The 19,139-nt window shown below is 38.3% G+C and overlaps 1 protein-coding gene across 2 annotated transcripts in view; it reads left to right on the forward strand.

Annotated features, from left to right (window-relative positions):
- Positions 1-19,139, forward strand: part of erp44 (endoplasmic reticulum protein 44) — a 100,762-nt gene that overhangs the window by 18,198 nt on the left and 63,425 nt on the right. Inside the window, exons 2-3 of one of the 2 annotated variants that reach the window (XM_072575554.1) lie at positions 11,112-11,184; positions 14,939-14,978. The exons of the other annotated variant lie outside the window; for it this stretch is intronic. Of the exons in view, the coding sequence (XP_072431655.1) occupies positions 11,112-11,184; positions 14,939-14,978 (113 nt within the window). The remainder of the gene's footprint in view (positions 1-11,111; positions 11,185-14,938; positions 14,979-19,139) is intronic. 2 annotated transcript variants of the gene reach the window in all.

A 19,139-nucleotide genomic window follows, 5' to 3' on the forward strand; every position in this document is an offset into this window, starting at 1 on the left:
AAAATTAAAGAATCGGCTTCAATGTAACTTAACAATGCTCAAATGCTTAACAAAATAATATATATGTATTCGGGACATTATGTGCAACATTTTTTTACACCATGGTTCATCTGTGGAATGAACTGCCAGAGAAATTGGTGAATGCAGGTACAATTTCAGAGTCTAAAAGACATTTGGATAAATTTAGATTAGATTAGATTACTTACAGTGTGGAAACAGGCCCTTCGGCCCAACAAGTCCACACCGCCCCGCCGAAGCGTAACCCACGCATACCCCTACATCTACATCTAGATCTACCCCTTACCTAACACTACGGGCAATTTAGCATAGCCAATTCACCTGACCTGCACATTTTTGGACTGTGGGAGGAAACCCACGCAGACACGGGGAGAACGTGCAAACTCCACACAGTCAGTCGCCTGAGACGGGAATTGAACCCGGGTCTCCGGCGCTGTGAGGCAGCAGTGCTAACCAGTGTGCCACCGTGCCGCCCACTAGGAAAAGTGTGAAGGAATATGGGCCAAGCGCAGGCAGAAGGGACTAGTTTATTTTGGTGTGGTCTGGTTGAACTGAAAGGCCAGTTTCCATGCTGTCTAATTAGATAACTTACAGTGTGGAAACCTTTTGGCCCAACAAGCCCACACCTACCCTCCGAAGAGCAACCCACACAGACCCATTCCTCTACATTTACCCCTTCACCTAACACTACGGGTAGTTTCGCATGGCCGATTCACCTAACCTGCACATTTTTGGACTGTGGGAGGAAACCGGAGCACCCAGAGGAAACCCATGCAGACACTGGGAAGAATGTGCAAACTCCACACAGTCACTTGCCTGAGACAGGAATTGAACCCGGGTCTCTGGCGCTGTGAGGCAGCAGTGCTAACCACTGTACCACTATGTTGCCCAATGACTCTATTGTGTTAAATTCTTTACTCACTTCAAGTATGTTCCACAGTTCTGGCCAACATTATTATAAATGGGATATCAAGGTATCAGTGAGAATGGAAAATATATTCACAAAGAGTAGAATTGGAGCAGTATACTGACCAGGAATAGCTCATTAGTCTGGTGCTCTAATTTGTTTGGAAAAAAAGGCTTCAGGGTCTAATATAAGCCTTAGAATTGTGACTAGATTTGCTAGGGTAGATCATAGAATCCCCACAGTGTGGAAGCAGGCCAGTCAGCCCATCAAGTCCACACCAACCTTCCAAATAGCACCCCACTAAGACCCCACCCCTCTACCCTATCCCTGTAACCTGCATTTCCCATTGCTAATCCAGCTAGCCTACACATCCCTGGACACTACAGGAAATTTAGCACGCACCTAACCTGCATATCTTTGGACTGTGGGAGGAAACCAAAGCACCCAGGGGAAGCCCACACAGAAATGGGGAGAATATGGAAACTCCACACAGACAGTTGCCCGCGGGGAGGACTGAACCTGGGTCCCTGGTGCTGTGAGGCAGCAGTACCAGCTACTAAGCCACCTGTGCCACCCATATCTAGATGTAGACATTTTTATTTGTTCATGGGCAATCTATGGGCACCATTCGGTTATCCAGAATTTGTCTATCCCCAATTACCTTGAGAAAGAGGTGATTAGCTGTGTTCCCTATAAATTTTCCTGCTGCTCACGGACCTTGAACACCATGAATAGTGAAAAGTCTGTACTTTGGCATGCAAATTGGTGTATGTGGAACCTTCACCTAGCCACGCCCTTCGATGTAGTATTGGTGGTCAGCAGCCTTCTTGAACTGTTGCAGTTCGTGGAGCATAGTGATATCCACAATGGCATTGGGAAGGGAGTTCCACAATTTTAACCCATGTACTAATCCCATCTGATGTTACTATTGGACAAGTTAGATCCAAGTATGAAATCTGGCCTGATGGATCAGATTTTGTTTTTGTTAATGTAATGTGATGTTCTTTTTCTGAAGCCTCAGCACGCAAGGCTGCAGGTTTGTCTTTAACAATAAAACAAGTGAATTAAGCAAAAATAAGATAAAGAAATTAAACAAAATCAAGTCATATATATAAAAAACACATTTTGAAAGATTTCAAAGCACAACAAAACAAAATCCCATCTCCTCCCCTTCACTTACCCTTTACAATTGATCAAATCCAGAGAGAGTCTTTTTCCCTATCCTGCTTCTTCTCACCTCCTGTCCTTTGAACAGCAGCCTTTTTCCTTGACTACTCTCTCAACTGAGCTGTTGTACTTTCTCGGCTTTGAATGGCCATTGCAAGTTTCTGAACAAGCACTCATCTAGAAATTTCATAAGCTAAAAGTTTTTCATACAGATAGTGTTCCCTAAAGAGCTCTCAACAATCTTTTCTTGGAGAGACAATTCTGACCCCAGTCGGGTCTCTTTCAAACTGCATCCAAAAACTTATGAACCAAGTTTAAAAAAATACTTGCACACCCTAGATTCTGCTAAAGCTAACAATTTAATGTTTTCTGTCTCCTTTCGTAAGTTACCACCAGATAAACAAATTAGCATTAACACTTCACTGGTCCTTGCACTCGCCTGCTTCCAAACACATGCCGGTTTAAATGTCATGTGTCTGGAAAAACTGACCTAATTAATTTTTAAACTCTTTCACTAAAATAAACGTACACCTGTTTTCCACCAATTTAAATTCAAGCTCTCTTTAAAAAGAATGATGATTATATATAACTTTACACCTTTTTATCATGCCCTGAAACACTAAAGGAATGATATTGTTTCAAGTCAGGCTGCTGGTACTCCCACGTATTTGCTGCCCTTTATCATCTAGGTGGTAGAGTCTTAGGTTTAGAAGGTGCTGTTGGAGGAGTCTTGGTATGTTCCTACAGTGCATCCTATAGGTCATGTACATAGCTACTCTGGGCAGCAGTAAATGTTGAAATTGGTAGATATGATGCCAAAAAAAAGCTGCTTTGACACCTGGATGGTGTCAAACTTCGAGTGTTGATGGAACTCCATTCATCCAGGCAAGTGGGGAATATTCCATCACACTTGTTGGAGGGAGTCAAAACTCATAGGTGTAAAATAGTTATGAAAAATCCAATTAGGAATGGTGCACTCTATAGTGTAGTTGAAGTGGATAATATGGGAAAAGGGAAAGCTAGGTAAACAGAATGAAGGGGAAAGAAGTTGAAAATTATGTTAATCTACCTATAAATAGAGATATATGAGAGGAGGCTCGAGTTACATGTAAATGCTAGCCTAAAGCAATTAGGCAGAGTGGCTTAATGGAATTCCATATGAAAGTAAGTTCACAAATTTTATGTTTTCCATGACATGGGATCTACTCGTCATCTACTGACTCCTTAATCATCAGTAAACAAAGCATCATTTGGTATTACAGAACATCTGTACTGCTGAAAAGCTACATTTTGTTGAAGCTTTTCATCTTACACTCATCAGGGCATTTCACAAGAATTCCCAGTTCAACTGGAAAACCAACATTATTTATACTGCATGCAAAGAGAGCACTAGTTAGCATTCAGAGTTCACTTGCCAAATGCAAGACAAAAAACTTTAACACAACATGATTTTTCAACAGTACTGCAATTAGTTTGATATTTTGGATGTTTTCTCTATTTTCATTCGGCACTGTATGTATTTTGTATTTGTTCATAGATTATATCATTTCTAATTTGTCTAGAATGTCTGTGTCACTAATAATCAAATCTCTAAGTTTGTTGTGCAAACTCCTACAATCAGCTGTGTTTTTAAAATAATGCCATTGCTGAAAATATTATCTGAAAGTAGGGTACGTTGGGGCCATTCAGCAAGTTAGTTAAAATATGTAGAAGCAGCAGATGAGCTTTTAAACATTAAAACATATAAGAGTAATCCATTCGGCTCTTCAAGCTTGCTTCATCATTCAATATGATCATGTCTGATCATCCAACTCTGTACACTTGCCTCACTTTCTCCCTATATCCTTTGATTCCTTTAGCCTTAAGAACGACTTCATGAAATGTTTTGGCCTCAGTGACTTTGTGATGGCTATCTCCCTCTCCTGATCTTGCGTCAAGGTCTAGATCCAGTTCAAAGTTGGATCTTTAATACCATGGAAGTGAGAGCACTGCGCTTTTACATCCCTTATGTTTTTTAAATGGTTTTCAAAACTGCTCCTACCTTGCTTCTCTCCTCCCAAATCCTTGTTCACAGTGAGAGTTGCAGAGAGAGAAGCAAAAAGCAGGAGTATTTATAAAAACTATGCATTATAAACTGCTGAACCACCAGCACTTGCATGACCTAAGCTCCATCTTTGGATTGAATATGGATCTTGAATGGGATGCAAGTCTAGGAGAAGGAAGCGTTGAAAGGGTGGGTCGGGAAGATGGGGAAGACGCCACAACTTGAAGGGTTGAGGAGCATCTTTGGTCAGTAGCAACCAGGAGGTTTTTGGAAACATGATCAAGGTGAGACAAGTAGTGTAAGGACCAAGTTTATGTTTTCTTTCATATTCTTAAACTTAATTCGGTTTACCAAATTAAGGTGCTACAAAACCTAACAAGTGAGGACTTTTGGTATTCTACAGACCCTTGACAAAATTTGGATTGATATTTTTTGGCTTTCTTTTAATCATGGATGACATCATGAAGCTTAGGACTGGGTTGAGGAGGAACGTTTTCTCTCTAAAAGGTTGTGAATCTATGGAATTCCCTACCCAGTGAGACAGTTGAGGTTACTTTGTTGCATGTTTTTAAGGCAAAGATAGAGTTTTTAACAGTAAAGGAATTGAGGGTTATGGTGAGCAAGTGGCTAAGTGGAGCTCAATCCACAACAAGGTCAACCATGATTTTATTGAATGGTGGAACAGGTTGGGTGGCCAGATGGCCTACTTCCACTTCTATTTCTTATGTTCTTGTGTTCTTTTGTTGGATGAAGAAATAGATATCTTGTGTTGTTGCATTAAAGATGTTAATCTGACAATCAGTATTTTGTGGTTATAGGCTCATAGGGATGTACAGCATGGAAATAGATCTTTGGTCCAACCCGTCCATGCAGATAATATTCTAAATTGATCTGGTCCCATTTGCTAATATTTGGCCCATATCCCTGTAAACCCTTCCTATTCATAGACCCATCCAGATGCCATTTAAATGTTGTAATTGTACCAGCCTTTCAATGTTCCATGCTTACTGACTGACTTAGTATTTGCTGAAGTACTGTTTTTCATTGCCTACTAACAAAAACTTGCACTTATATAAAATGTTTATATATCCCACGTCAGTTCAGAGAAACACTACCAAACAAATTTTAGCTCCAAACCCCACACAGATATTAAGAAAGGTGACAAACGATAGATTTCAAGTAGTATCCTAAGTGAGGAATGAGATAGAAAGCATTCAGTAATCCATCTTAAATGTTGTCTTGTATCTAATCTCTCTACCTCCAAGCCTCATCCTCCCTCTCTCTCTCCAAAAACACATTTTTGAATGTCTCCGTTGTCTGCATTTCACAGGGATCATTCCCTCCAGGACACTCTAGTCCATTCCACAGCCACCAACGCCACTCCACCTTCCCACATAACCGCAGAAGGTGCAATACCTGCCCCTTCACTATTCCACACTCACCATGCAAGGGTCTAAACAGTCTTTCCAGCTGAAGCAGCTTTTCACTTGTACCTTCCTCCAATGATGTGTATTGTATTCATTGCACCAAATGTGGCCTACTCAACATTGGAGAAACCAAGCACAGACGGGTAACTGCTTTGTGGAACAACTCTGGTCTATGCGCAAGCAGAACCCAGACCTTATATTAACCTTTCATTTTAACACCGCTCCCAGTTCACATGCCCACGTGTCTGTCCTCAATATTCTAGTGCTCCAGTGAATCACAGCGCAAACTTGGGAAACAACATTTCACAGCCTTCTAAACTTAATATTAAGTTCAACACTTTCAAATTGTGAACTAACTCCCATTTCTTCCCTTTCTTTTAGCTTGCTACATTCTGTTATCATGCCACCGCGCCCCCCCCCCCCCATTACTATGACTTTAGGATATCCCAAACTCTTGATAACCATGAAATATTTTTGAATTTTTTAAACTTTTGTAACATCTGCTGTGGTTACTCCTTATCAGAAGCTCATAAATGAGTTACAAAGTCCAAATCTAATTGTACCCAGGTAGGAGATTTCTAATGTTTGTTTGTGCCAACGTGCCCAAAAAAAAGAAACTTGTTTTATGTTAGCATCAGAATAAAGTCTTTTTTTAAAAACAAAATCTAAGGAGTAAATGCCATGATATGACCAACATATATCTTATTGTTGTACAAGAGAAGAGACTTGAAGCACAGACCGCGTAAAGTTATCCAAACTTCATGACAGTTGAAGAGAAAGAAGTTCCCCTCTGAAACTGTTACAAATATCTGTGCCTCTTTGTTGTCCTGGTTTGTTAGAGGGCTGTAGTTAATCCCAGAGAATTGCATGCTGATTGATGGCTTTCAGACAAAATTTCAAGGGTGATTGTAAAATAGTTTACTCTCTGGGTAATTACATTAAACTAGCAAACAAAGGAAAATTCAGGTCTATTACCCAGCTCTGGAGGGTAGATGTTCAGTCTCCAAGCACAACAAGATAAGCACACGTGGAGAAGCGAGAGTACATCAGGGACAGGAGTGATCTGTGGACTCCTGTGGACTTTTAGCTAAAGGCACTAACTTCGGCATGTCAATCTGGATTAGGCCTGGGAAAGATGACTGTTGGGTTTTTAGAAAAAAAAAGTTACCATTCGTTTAAATAGTATCTGCTTTGGATCTGTGACATTTCCCTGAAGAAGGAAAGTCGGAGAAAACAGATTTGCCAGAAATTAGTTCAGCTATCAAACCATGCTGCATACCAGATGTAAATGCTAATTAGAAAACCTACAGCAAAGGGGAGAACGGATTACTAATATCCTCTAGGCAACACTGTACATTAGAGGTGAAAGCCTTCATCGCATCAGGCAAATTTTTATATGCACTGAACCACAGGAAAGCCTGTCATTGCTCCCTTATTGACAACACAGCATGTGTCTGCTAACCTTGTCAATTTAAAATGCTGTAGAGAAAAAATTAAAAAGGCTGCAGAAGACTTAAAAGTGAAAACTGTTTCAGAAATTAAACTTGATTTTCAATATTCATATTGATTAAAATGATGTGCCTTTAATACAACTTTAGCTTTTATTATAATTAAACTGCAGCTGAATATAAATGGTGCAATTAAATGGCATTTTAAATTGATAATTCCCTATGCAAGTTTCTTTTATTGCATGAATAAATTGTCAAGAAAATGCAATACAAGTACAAATTGCAGTAAAAGGCAGTGTTATAGCAGTGCCTTTGGGGCAACAAAAATGATTAATAAATATAATGTAATCTGTAGTTAGATCTACATTACTGTACACTAGAGGGCATGATTTTAGATTTTTCCAACCTTAAATTCAACACCATTACAATCAATGTGTCAATTTCTGGACTTCCACACCACTTTCAATATGGGAAAAAAAGTTCAGCTTTGTTTTAAGATACTTCAGTCAAATTAAATACTTCGTGATCAGCTTTCATTAGCTGTAAAAATTGCAACATTTGAAACTTGATTTATATATTTGTTTCCGTGACAAAGACGTTACTGGGGGGGTATGAAGTCTAGTCAGTCCTCCGGTCAGCACAAACAAATCATTTGAACTCCTTCACAATTCTTTGATTCCTTTATTCAATGTTACTTTGGGGTCCTTAAATCAGATTTTGTGTCCATGATATAGGGAAAACGCGAGGCAGATGGGACCTGTTTCTGGCACTCCTGCCTCCATTCTCATTTTCTTATGTTTTTAGATGTGCAGGCAACTAAGCCTGCACTGAGCAGTTCCAAAGTCAGCAGCTTCACTGTCTCAGTGGTAATTTCAGCTTCCTAGCATTTTTGAGGCTTCTGGAGGAAATGGAGCTCTAGATTGTTATATATCTTTTTAAGGCAGAGATCGTTCTTTAATTTTGTTCTCAAAAGGTTAATGACTATTAAATTGACCCCCAAAGTAGAAATGTCTTCAGACGCATAAATATTTTATCTAGTTGATTAAAGTGCTGTTTTGCAATGAAGTTTTGAAATTCCGATTTTACTGAGTTGATTGTATCCTGTGCTTTGGTGTTTTTCTTGGTCGACAAATCGACTGTCTGTTCAGTGTTAGAAACAGTGTAACAAAAGTTGAAATTCTTTGACTCAAAGATCAAGCTGCCTGTTTCACTCTTTCAAAAGCCTTGATGCATTCATTTCTAAAAGCTTTTTTGACAGTTGTACGATGGAATCTTATGGATTCAGTCCATGGGGGCATCTTGATATAGATACTCATGAGACTGAGTTTGTTTTTTGATCCCCAAGAGATTTATGACCTCTTAATAGGATTTATTTTTCCCATATGGATTATGAATGACTTTACTTTGCTTGACAGTTTATGACCATCTTAGACTTCCTGCCATTATTAGAGAGATCTTGAGCAATGGACATTGTTGATAATGGGATTGGAATCTGAAAGCAGCATGGCAGTAATGCAGCAAGAGTTAGGTCATGTCCAGAACTGGGAAGATGTTCCAGCGAACAGAGGTGGAACTTTTAACTTGCCCACATTTACTCACCTCCATTCTCACCTTGTGACAACATTGAGAGGTTGTAGTCTTGACCCCTGGCGTCCCACCATGAAAATAGCATGGATGGGATCTGTCAGACAAGAGGTGGTGTCACTGCATCAGGAAATCTGAAGTCACAATGCCCACCTCAACAGGGAAAATGTAGCTCCTTGTTTCACTGCTTATTTGCTATGGACAAAATTCTGAATGCTTTTGATTGTTATTTTTCTGAGCAATCTCAATTATGTTGCCAATTTTGGCTTTTTTTGTACATCATCTTACTCCATCTAACATTAACCTTATAATTCATGCGTAGACTAGTTTTTATACTTGAACAAAACTTTTTATTTATTCTTAGCCTCTGCAGAGCTTCTCTTTGCATCTGTGTTTTTATTACTGCACTTCTTATATTAACAAAGTAGTCTTGAAAGTGTCCTGATTTTCTGTGGTAACCCTGTCTTCTGAAACGCTTTCTAAGTGTCTCTGTATACCTATCCCCAATATACTCAATGTTTTCTGAATATCTACTTTCCAAAATGTAACATTTATTTAGCATTTCTTTGCTCAACTGTGAGACTTGACATTTGACTTGTACTCTCAGCTGATATCTTGATAAGTAAATAAAAGCTGTAGATTGCTAGGCACTAAGGAAAAATGTCTGTGTTCCCCTGGAGCTGGTCTGTGATGGAATCTGACAGTGTTGTCAGTTGGCTGTCTTCCATGGATTTGGAAAATAAATTTTCAATCAGCTAAAGTTGCTTTTTTGTGCTGGATAATTTGGATTACTATTCGAAGGTGCAAAAAAATTATGCCCTTCATAAAGTGATGTACTATTTTAGCTTCATTTTTAGCAATAATATGGTTTTATAGAAATAAACTCTGTAACTAGTTAAAACTGAATTGCAGCCCTGTGAAATTGCTGAACAGTAAATCATTTTGAGTGAGCCACTGAATACTTTAATAGCTTAATCCTTTCAGAGAATGTACTGCCATCACAATGTGTAAAATTAAGAGTCATCAAAAAATGTACTTATTAGAGGCAGAAAGCAGAAAATGAGACAGGTCCAGGTTAGTTAATGTAGATCACAAAGATAAAAAGTTTCTGTTGAAGGCTGCAAAGCATTGAAATTAATCCATTTTGCATCTATGTAATGTAATGAATTAGCAGAAGTTGAGGTTGGAGCATTCTGATACCATCAGATCAACTTTTTTGCTAAATTGTCCACATTTTTATCATTTAAATACAAACATGAGTTAGGAGCGGGATTATTCTTTTGAGTTTTCTCTGCCATTTAATAAGATCATGGTTGATCTGATTGCAACCTCAAATCCAGATTCCTGCCTAAGTCTGATCATTTTTCACACCTTGCTTAACAAAATATATGTCTACCTCTGCCTTAAAAATATTCAAGGACGTTGTTTCCACCACTTTTATGGAATACTGTCAACCCTCAGAATTTTGCCTCACTTCTGTTTAAATGAGCTATCTCTGACTTTTAAACAGTCACGTAGTTCTAGATGCTCCCAAAAGAGGAAGCATCCTCTCCTCATTTACCCTGTCAAGACCCTTCAGGATCTTTTGTATTTCAATCAGATGCCACTGCTTTCTTTCTACTTTTGAATTGAAATTTAAAACTAAGACACTCTTGCATTCTTTGAGTAAATGTGGAATTTTGATTCATGCAAAAGTGAAACGGTATTGCTTTAATTCTGATCCAGAATGTATGTTTTTTTATTCTGGCATTGTAATGTTGGACGATGTACAGGAGAAAGCTATCCTCATTCACCCTGATTTACTGTTTTGTTTTACTAAATAAGTGTTTTGGATGTGCCCTCTGCTGTGCCTTCTCTTAACAGTTGATGAGTGCTATTAACTTCGCAATATCATGGATGATATTCTGGGCATGGTCGTGGTTCTAATGCCATGGTCGTAACTCATACAGAAGCATTGCATTGTAGATGTAACTAGTGGTGGTTGAAGGGTGTAGTTGGCTGAAAAACAGGCTTTGGTTTCTTCCTAGCCAATGAAGAGCCATGTTTGCTAATAATTTTTCTCAATCTAGACTAGATTGTGTAACAGGATGTTAAAAAAGTGCTCTTTTTTGAAGAGAAATGGGATAAGGGAACAAAAAGGCTGAGAAAGTGGAAATAGTATTTATATTTTAAGCATTTATTTACATAACATCCAGTTAATATAGTTCCAAAATTATTCCTGGAAAGCAAGTTAAGAAATTGTGATTCCATCAGGTGTTTGGTAGTTAAATTGTTGCGGTTCTTACAGTTTCTTCTGTGTACAATATAAACATGAGTTTGAAAATTGAATGGTTTTTACAGTGCAGAAAAGGCTCAACTCCCTTGAGATTCAGATGATAAATCAGAAACCTAATTCCATTTTTTGTTATGTAGAACCATTATGAATGATTTGGTTGTCTTCATTAGTTGCAACCATTAAATAAAGAAAACAATGTTATATTATCATTTTTAAAAACTTTGTTTTCTGTTATTTTCAGGCAATGTGGTTTAATACATCAGCTCATAGCGAAATAGTAAATCTTGATAGTGGAAATATTGATGAAATCTTAGGTAAGTGCTCCTACAGAATTTTATGCAAATTTTTTCATGAGACTGGGAATGGACTTGGTTTGTATAGACTCTTAGAATGTAATCTAGTCAGGACTATATCATATTTGAAAAAGAAAAGAAATGCAAGACTATGGAAAAGTGCTGAGGGATTAGATTAAATGTGTTACATATCATTCAGGAAAATGAAGTGAATAGTCTGTTTTGGTATTGTAGGGTTCTGTGGAATTATAAAAGGTGCAATCATGTAGAGTGAACAGCGAGACATCCAACTACTTCGGTTTGGACGGTACACAACCCTTTCCAGTATTATGATGATTCATTTTCAGTTGGCAGTCTTCTGACTATCGCTATCCCTCATTTTCAGCTCCTTTTTACAAAAAGCTTGTAAGATGTTCAAATATCTGCTAGACTAATGGTCAACAGTTTACAGTGGTGATAATGATTCAAGCTTCGAGAGATTATCTTTGAATTCCATACTATTTTCCATCTTAATTAACATTCAACATTCCCAGTTTTTGTCTTACTGCACCTAGTTTTAATAATTTAAGAGCTATTTGCAATTATTAATACATGAACCAGAACTTCTCTGGTTAGTTAAATCAAAGCTTGAACTGTACAGTGAAATCAGAGCACCACTATTTTAAAAATCCAAATTTTTCTTCTATTGTAATTGTTTAAAATGCCTGTGAAATGAAAGTCGATGATTATTATTTTGTGAGTTCATTGCTATTTTGTACCACCAGGTAAGAAATTTTTACATATGCTTTATTCAAAAAGATGGTTATCCCATGAAAGCTACAATCTAGATTAATAATTTTCCATATGTTGTAGGAGTTATATTACTGGGCGTGGAATTTAATGAACACTGGTGAGCCTGGCCCCACTTCCATTGCAATTCAGGGTCCCTTTCCCCAGGAGCAGGGACCACCATTACTGCTGCAGGATCATCACTGAAGCCTGGAATGAGTAGTAGGGATGGCCTCATCAAAACCAGTCAATAAAGCCCTGGTGGGAAGAGGATTGAGTTTTAAGAGCAGATAAGGATCTTCAAGAATGGAGGGAGATAGAAAGAAGGAAACTATAAACCAATTAGTCTGACATCTGTTATTGGAGCAAAACAACGCTACAATCCATTGTTAAGAAAGTAGGAGCAGAACACTTGAAAAGTCATTAAGAATGAATTGTGTTTGTGAAAGGGAAATGGTGTTTTTCAACTTTGAGAGCTCTTTTTATGAATGTAACAAGCAGGGTGAATAAAGTGTACAAGTAGGTGTAATGTATTTAGATTTCCAAAGGTATTATATAAAGTGCCACATAAGGTTAACTGCATTAACTAAGAGCTCGAGTTATCAAAAGTAATGTGTTAGCATGCTTCAAGGAGTGGGGCAACTGACAAGAAACAGATGGAGCAAATGGATAATATTTAGGTTGGTAAACTATAACAAATGAAGGATCTCACCCTAGTGCTAGAATCTCATATATTCATCATGCCTTAGAATGACTTAGATAAAAGGACCAAATATATTGTAGCCAATTTTGTTACTGATACAAAGGTGGGAGGGAAGCAATTTGTGAAGAGGTTGTAGAGTTTGCAGAGAGATTTAGGTGGGCAAAGAATTGGCAAATGGGGTATGTGGGAAAAATGAGATGGAGATTTGGGTAAGAAGAATAAACAAACAAAATATTATTTTGGTGAAGAGGGACTGCCGAATGTTCATTACAGATAGATTTAGGTACGTGATTTAAAAGAAAATCCCCAGGCATGTCCAGCAAGTAATGGCAAAGAAAAAGTTACAAAGAACAGTACAGCACAGGAACAAGCCCTTCAGCCCACCCAGACTACGTCAACACATAATGGCCTTCCAAACTAAAAACCTCTCGCCTCTACAAGGCTCATATACCCTACCTACTCACATCTGTCAAGATGCCTCTTAAATGTTGCTGTTGTATCTACCTCCATCACCACCTCTGGTAGTGCATTCGGGCACTTATCACCCTTTGTGTAAAGATTTGCCCCTCACACGTCTTTTAAACTCACCCACTTTTACCTTAAACCTATGCCCCAACTAATTAATATTTCTACACTGGGAAAAGGATTCTGACTATCCATTTTAGCCATTCCTGTCATACATTTGTCAACTTCTATCTGGTAGCCCCTCATTCTCCAACATTCAAATGAAAATAAATCAAGTTTGTCCAATCTTTCAACATAGCCAGTACTATCTAAACCAGGCAACATTGTGATAAACTGTTGCTGTATCGTCTCCAAAGCCTTCACATCCTTTTTGTAGTGTGGCAACTAGAACTGTACACAATTTTTCAAATGTGGCCTAACTAAAGCTCTATACAGCTGCAACATGACTTGTCAATTTTTATACTCTGTCCTGACCAATAAAGGCCATGCTATATGCCTTCTTGACTGCCTCATCCACTTGGGTTGCCACTTTGGACTTGTTGACTTGTATGCCTAGATCTCTCTGTATGTTGATTCTGTTAAGGGTTCTGTCATTTACTGTACTCTTCCCTCCTGCATTTGATCTTCCAGAGTAGATCACATTTGTCTGGATTAAACTCCATTCTCCATTTCTCTGCCAAAATCTCCAGCCTATGTCCCACTGTATCCTCTGGCAGTAGTCCTCACTACCTGCAGCTTCCCCAATCTTTGTGTTGTCTGCAAATTTACTAATCAGACCACTATGTTCTCCTCCAAATCATTTGCAAACGACAGGGGTCCTACCACCGATCCCTACCGAACTCTACTGGTCACAGATGTCCAGTCAGAAAAACACTCTTCCACCACTACCGTCCTCTATGACTAAGCAAGTTCTGTATCCATAAGAACATCAGAAATAGGAGCAGAAGTAGGCCATTTCCACACTGTAAGTAATTAATCTAATCTGGCTCCATTTAGTAAGATCTTGCCAGCTCATCAGAGATCCCATGTGACTTTACCTTTTGCATCTGCCTGATATGAGGGATGTTGCGTAGCTTTTACTGCTGATGTGATCAGCTTGATATACATGCCATCTACAACATTCTCAGCCTCATGGTTGCTCCATAGTGGGTCCATCTGCAGCTCCAGACAGTCCATGTGATAAATCAGGAGCTGATTTAGGAAGGCAAATGGAGTGCTGGTCTTTATTGAAAGGGGTTGGCATAGAAAAGCCAGCACATCTTGCTGCAGCTGTATCAGGCGCTGGTGAGACCGTATCTGCTGTACTATGTACAATGATTGGTCTCCTTAGTTAAGGAACCATCCTGCCACCCAAAAAGCCTTGGGCATACTTGCCAGAGTTTATCTGGTGGGTTACACTCAGATACAGTCCCTACTCATCATTGTTTGAATATCAGTGCTGACAGAATAAACCACTTAAATGGATTTTAAGTAATCACTACGGGTCTCATTGGCTTTCAGGTGAGAAGATAGTCCTTCATTCTTCATAGACCTTACTGCCCTGTATTACATTGCACCCTCCCCATTCAATATCCCACACATCTCCCCCAACTACCATTTTGCAGCCTGCATCTGGAGGAGCATTAAATTCCACCCTCTGTGTTTTTACTTACAAACATAGAATTTGTAATATCTGTGTTCGTGCGGTATTATAGCAATGTCTTTTTAGCTAATTATCAGAACTTTAAGTGTGTTGTGGAAAGTACTGTAAAAATGTTAAGTCCTTATAATCTTTTTCATATCTCTCTCTCTCTCTCTCTCCCCGCCCCCACCCCCACTCCACTTCTCCCCCGACCCCAGGCAATGCAGATGTTGCACTAGTCAATTTTTATGCAGATTGGTAAGTGAAACATAGATAATGTGTGGTTTGAAGATTGATTTCCATATTACCTTTCAGGGTGTGGTGACACTGGCAAGGCAGTATTTATTGACCATTCCTAGCAGCTGTATACTGGTAAGCTTTCTGCAAGTGCTGTAGCTTTCGTAATATTGTTCCCACCATGTTGTTACATGGTAAATTCCAGGATTTTGATGTGATGAGGATGACTAAAAGGAAATATGTGACTTTATGATGGCGCTTAAGCAGTGGTGCTCTTGTTCTTGATAGTAGAGATCATAAACAGAGAAATATATTTGGCACGTTGTACTGGCAGACTGATGTTTGAGGGTGTCAGTAATTGATGCCAGTAGGAGGGACATTTATCAGAGTAATTGCTCTGTCCATTGTTGTATTGACTACAATGGTTTGTAGGTTTAAATCAACTTGACAGTATTTATACTGGGAGCTTACTTGCTTTCTTGAGTATATTATGGACTGCTGAACGATGCAAAGGAAACTGATCATGTGTATTGTAAATAGCTGATAGGAACATGTGTTAACTGTTACAGTTGTAAAGGATTGATAATCTTAGAAATGGATTTTGACAGGAAACATATCTGTACTGAGAGAAGAGAGAATTGATAGGGTGTTCATATTTCCTTTGTGAGTCAGTATGTCACTGCTTCAAGAACCAGTGGAGTCCTTATTTGACCTGAGGCTGAGTAATTCAGAGAGGAAGCCAAAAATGTGGGATAATGCTTTTTTTTTGGGGGGGGGGGGGGGGGAACGTCAAGCACATAATTATGATCAGTGTAAGAGCAGAACAAGCTACTTTTTAAAACAAAATGTCTTTGACTGATGAGTAGCCGCGAATGAGAGAATCATCCAGAGTAAATGGATATTTAGTACTTAAATAGGAAAGGAAAAGGATACAATTCTAGTACATTTCAGTAAGGAAGAAAGGGCTACATTTTGAAGTTGGAAAAATAAATTTACGTTAGTGGATCTTTTTAATGTGTTAGTGTGTCATTTAAGAGCCAGTGAAGTGCTGTTGAGTTACTGGGTCTTGGAAAGAAAGCAGTCCTGTTGACGTAGCACTCTTTCAATATGAAACTGAAGCATTAAACTAGATTTTATATTCCAATCGTGGAACAAGCCTTGAACCCATAGCCATCTGACTCAGGTGATAGTGCCACCTCTCAACCAATGCTAACACTGTGATTAGATAAGTGATGTTTGATCAAATTTGAAAATTTACAAAACAATATCAATAAATGGGACAGATAAAAGACAGGAAAAAAAATTGAACTTTATATAGGAAAGTTCCTTAAAAGATTTGAAAAAAGGAAGACAATAAATAAGGAAGGTGTATTACTAGATTTTGTCAATCTAAGGATTACAAAGCGAGAAATTCTAAATACTTGCTTTTCACATTATTTTTCAAAGAGAAATAGCATTGGAGAAGTTATGGGCAATGACTAAATAGCAGTTGCTTATGTCAGATGATGCAAGCTCAAAAAGAAGTAATAGAAGCATTGACAATAAGTTTCCAACCGAAGGATAGCAGATTGTAATAGTTCCTTTTCAACAAAGCACAGAGCATGTTACTTTATCTTTGGTAAACTATTGGAGTTTTTTGTATGGAATGTAGTTTCTAGATACTGAGAGAAGAGACTTAACCATGTTTAGTCAGTGTGGATTTCAGATTTCAAAACCAAGAGCTGAGGAGACTCCTGCAGTCTGGCAATATCTTTTGGAGAGAGAAAGACTGAGTTCATGTTTTGAGTTCTATATGATTTTTTCAGAACTTCATACTTGACCTACCTTATAAAATTCTTCAATAGAGGATATAGATTATCTGTCATTTTATCTGGAGTTTCAGAAGCTAATTTGATATGATGCATGTGAAAGACTCTTAGCCAAAATGATGGCAAGTGGAGTTAGAGAAATGTAACCTGATGGGTAGAGGGATAGTTGGAGGGGACTAAGCAAATTGAGGTAAAACCAACTTTCTCAAAGTGGTAAGATGTGGTATGTATACTACTTTTTGAGCTAACTTAGATCCATTCTGTGAATGGTTTGAATTTCAAATTTAAGGGAACAATGTTGAAATTTACTAATTATGTGAAATTGTGCATGTCGAATTATGGTGACAATAGTGAAAAACACAGGAAAACAAGAGTTAGCAGGTGAGGGAGATGGGGTGTTGTTCAGTATAGAAGAATGTAGTGTTGAACACAATTGAAGTAAGAAAATAAATATTTTCAGATTTTAAGTAAAGAAATTTATGCAATTTATTAAGAAATTTCACGAGCAATCAAATACTGAAAAACTATTTAAATTGTATTGCATGTACCAACTAAAATAAGCCCCCTCAAGTAAATGATATAAGCCTCAAAGTCCGACTTAACTATGAAATTCCACCACTAATTGGGGCAATCAACAGTCTTTTTCTCAATTCTTGTGCAGTATGGTTATCTAGAGTTGCACTGCTGAAACATTCCAAAGTTGAATTCATATAAGATTTCCTGTCTTAAGCTCATAGTGGGACATTATTTATGACACTTCTGAAGTCACCAAATCTGTATCTTGCTTTCTTATCAGAAGTAGCTTCTCTGTTTCCTGTTATATTCAGTGTAAGCTAGCTGTTCAAAATGCAGCCTATCTTGCCATTAACTCTTTCACCTCGGCATATTCCTTACATAGGCAATCTTGATTGTCCATTTTGTCACAAGTTGGCTCATTACCAAGCAGATCTTAAAATAGTTGGTGGTTTTACTCCATTTCCCTGGGTATAGTTAATTGGTAAATTGCATTTAATTTATAACAGTTTGACCGTGACCTTTTATCTCCAGGAAACCGTTTATTCCAGGATGAATTATTGCTGATTCTTTCAATCCATGAACAGTTATTGAAGTTCTGAAGTTAACATTGTCACAATAAGTTAATCAGGCAGGCGGGGCTCTGGACAAGGTCTAATTTAAAACATAACATTTCTGATGGTGTAGCACTCTCACTACTGCACTTGAAAGAACAAACTCTAGATTGAGATTTTAACATATAACCTTCTGACTCAGGTGAGAGTGTTACCACTGAGTAGGAGGGGTATACCTATTTTTAAAAAAATGAAAATTCTAGCAGAACTGGACAGGGCAAATATAAGATGTTCCTAATGCCCAGGGAGTCCAAAATCATGGGTCACCAAGTAGATTGGGGTAGTCTATTTAGGACTGAGATGAGGAGAAAAGTTTTCACCAGACAGTGGTGAGCTTGTGGAATTACCTGCCACAGAAAGTAATTGAGGGCAAAACATTGAATGTTTTTAGTGATAAAGAGACCAAAGGGTGTGGGGCAAAAGCAGGACTGTGGTGCTGAGTTGCATAATCAGCCATGATCATATTGAATAACAGAGCGAGGTCAAAAGGCCAAATGGCCTACTATTCTTCATATTTTCTTTATTTCTAGTGCAAAGGTGTGCTGATGCAGAACTGTTTCAAATTGTTAGCATAACAGAGTACTGTCATTTAGCAGGGGGAAGAAACCCATATTATTGTATCTGGAGACTCAAAAGAAAATGGTAAATTTGAGAAATGCATATCATAAGCATTTTTTGTTACCCATTAGTGGAATAAAGCAATCAAAAATATGGCTTTCATGTACAAGCATTTTACCAAGAATGAGAGGCTACAGTTGTATAGCGCAATGTCTCTTGAGCTTTATCATCATGGACTATTTATGTGAGTCAAAATACCCTGTGGGTCACTAAATGTGGGTGATCTGAATTCCATCTTCCCCCCCTTTTGTTCACCAGACAAAACTACTTCAGAGTTAATGGGAACATTGATAGTGCGTTTGATGAGACTCCAAAGAAGTTATATTAAGACAATATCCCACCAATGCTGGAAGTCTGAAACAAACGTGCTGGAGAAAACCAGCAAGTCCAGCATCTGTGGAGGGAAATAGAGTTAACGTTTCGAGTCTGGTATGACTCCTTCAGAGTTTGAGGTTATGTCTGGTTCCAAGTTAGAGACCTTCAGTGGCAAATCAAGCTTCACAAAAGGCTAGTTCCTCCTTTTGGTTTCTAGTACCTGAAGTGTTGAAAATCTCACTTTGTGCTAATACATCTGCCACTTTTCATTGTTCTATATGATGACTCGTGCCATGCATGTGGAAATTGGTCTG

This window comes from Chiloscyllium punctatum, chromosome 8 (genome assembly GCF_047496795.1).
Source record: "Chiloscyllium punctatum isolate Juve2018m chromosome 8, sChiPun1.3, whole genome shotgun sequence".
NCBI lineage: Eukaryota > Metazoa > Chordata > Chondrichthyes > Orectolobiformes > Hemiscylliidae > Chiloscyllium > Chiloscyllium punctatum.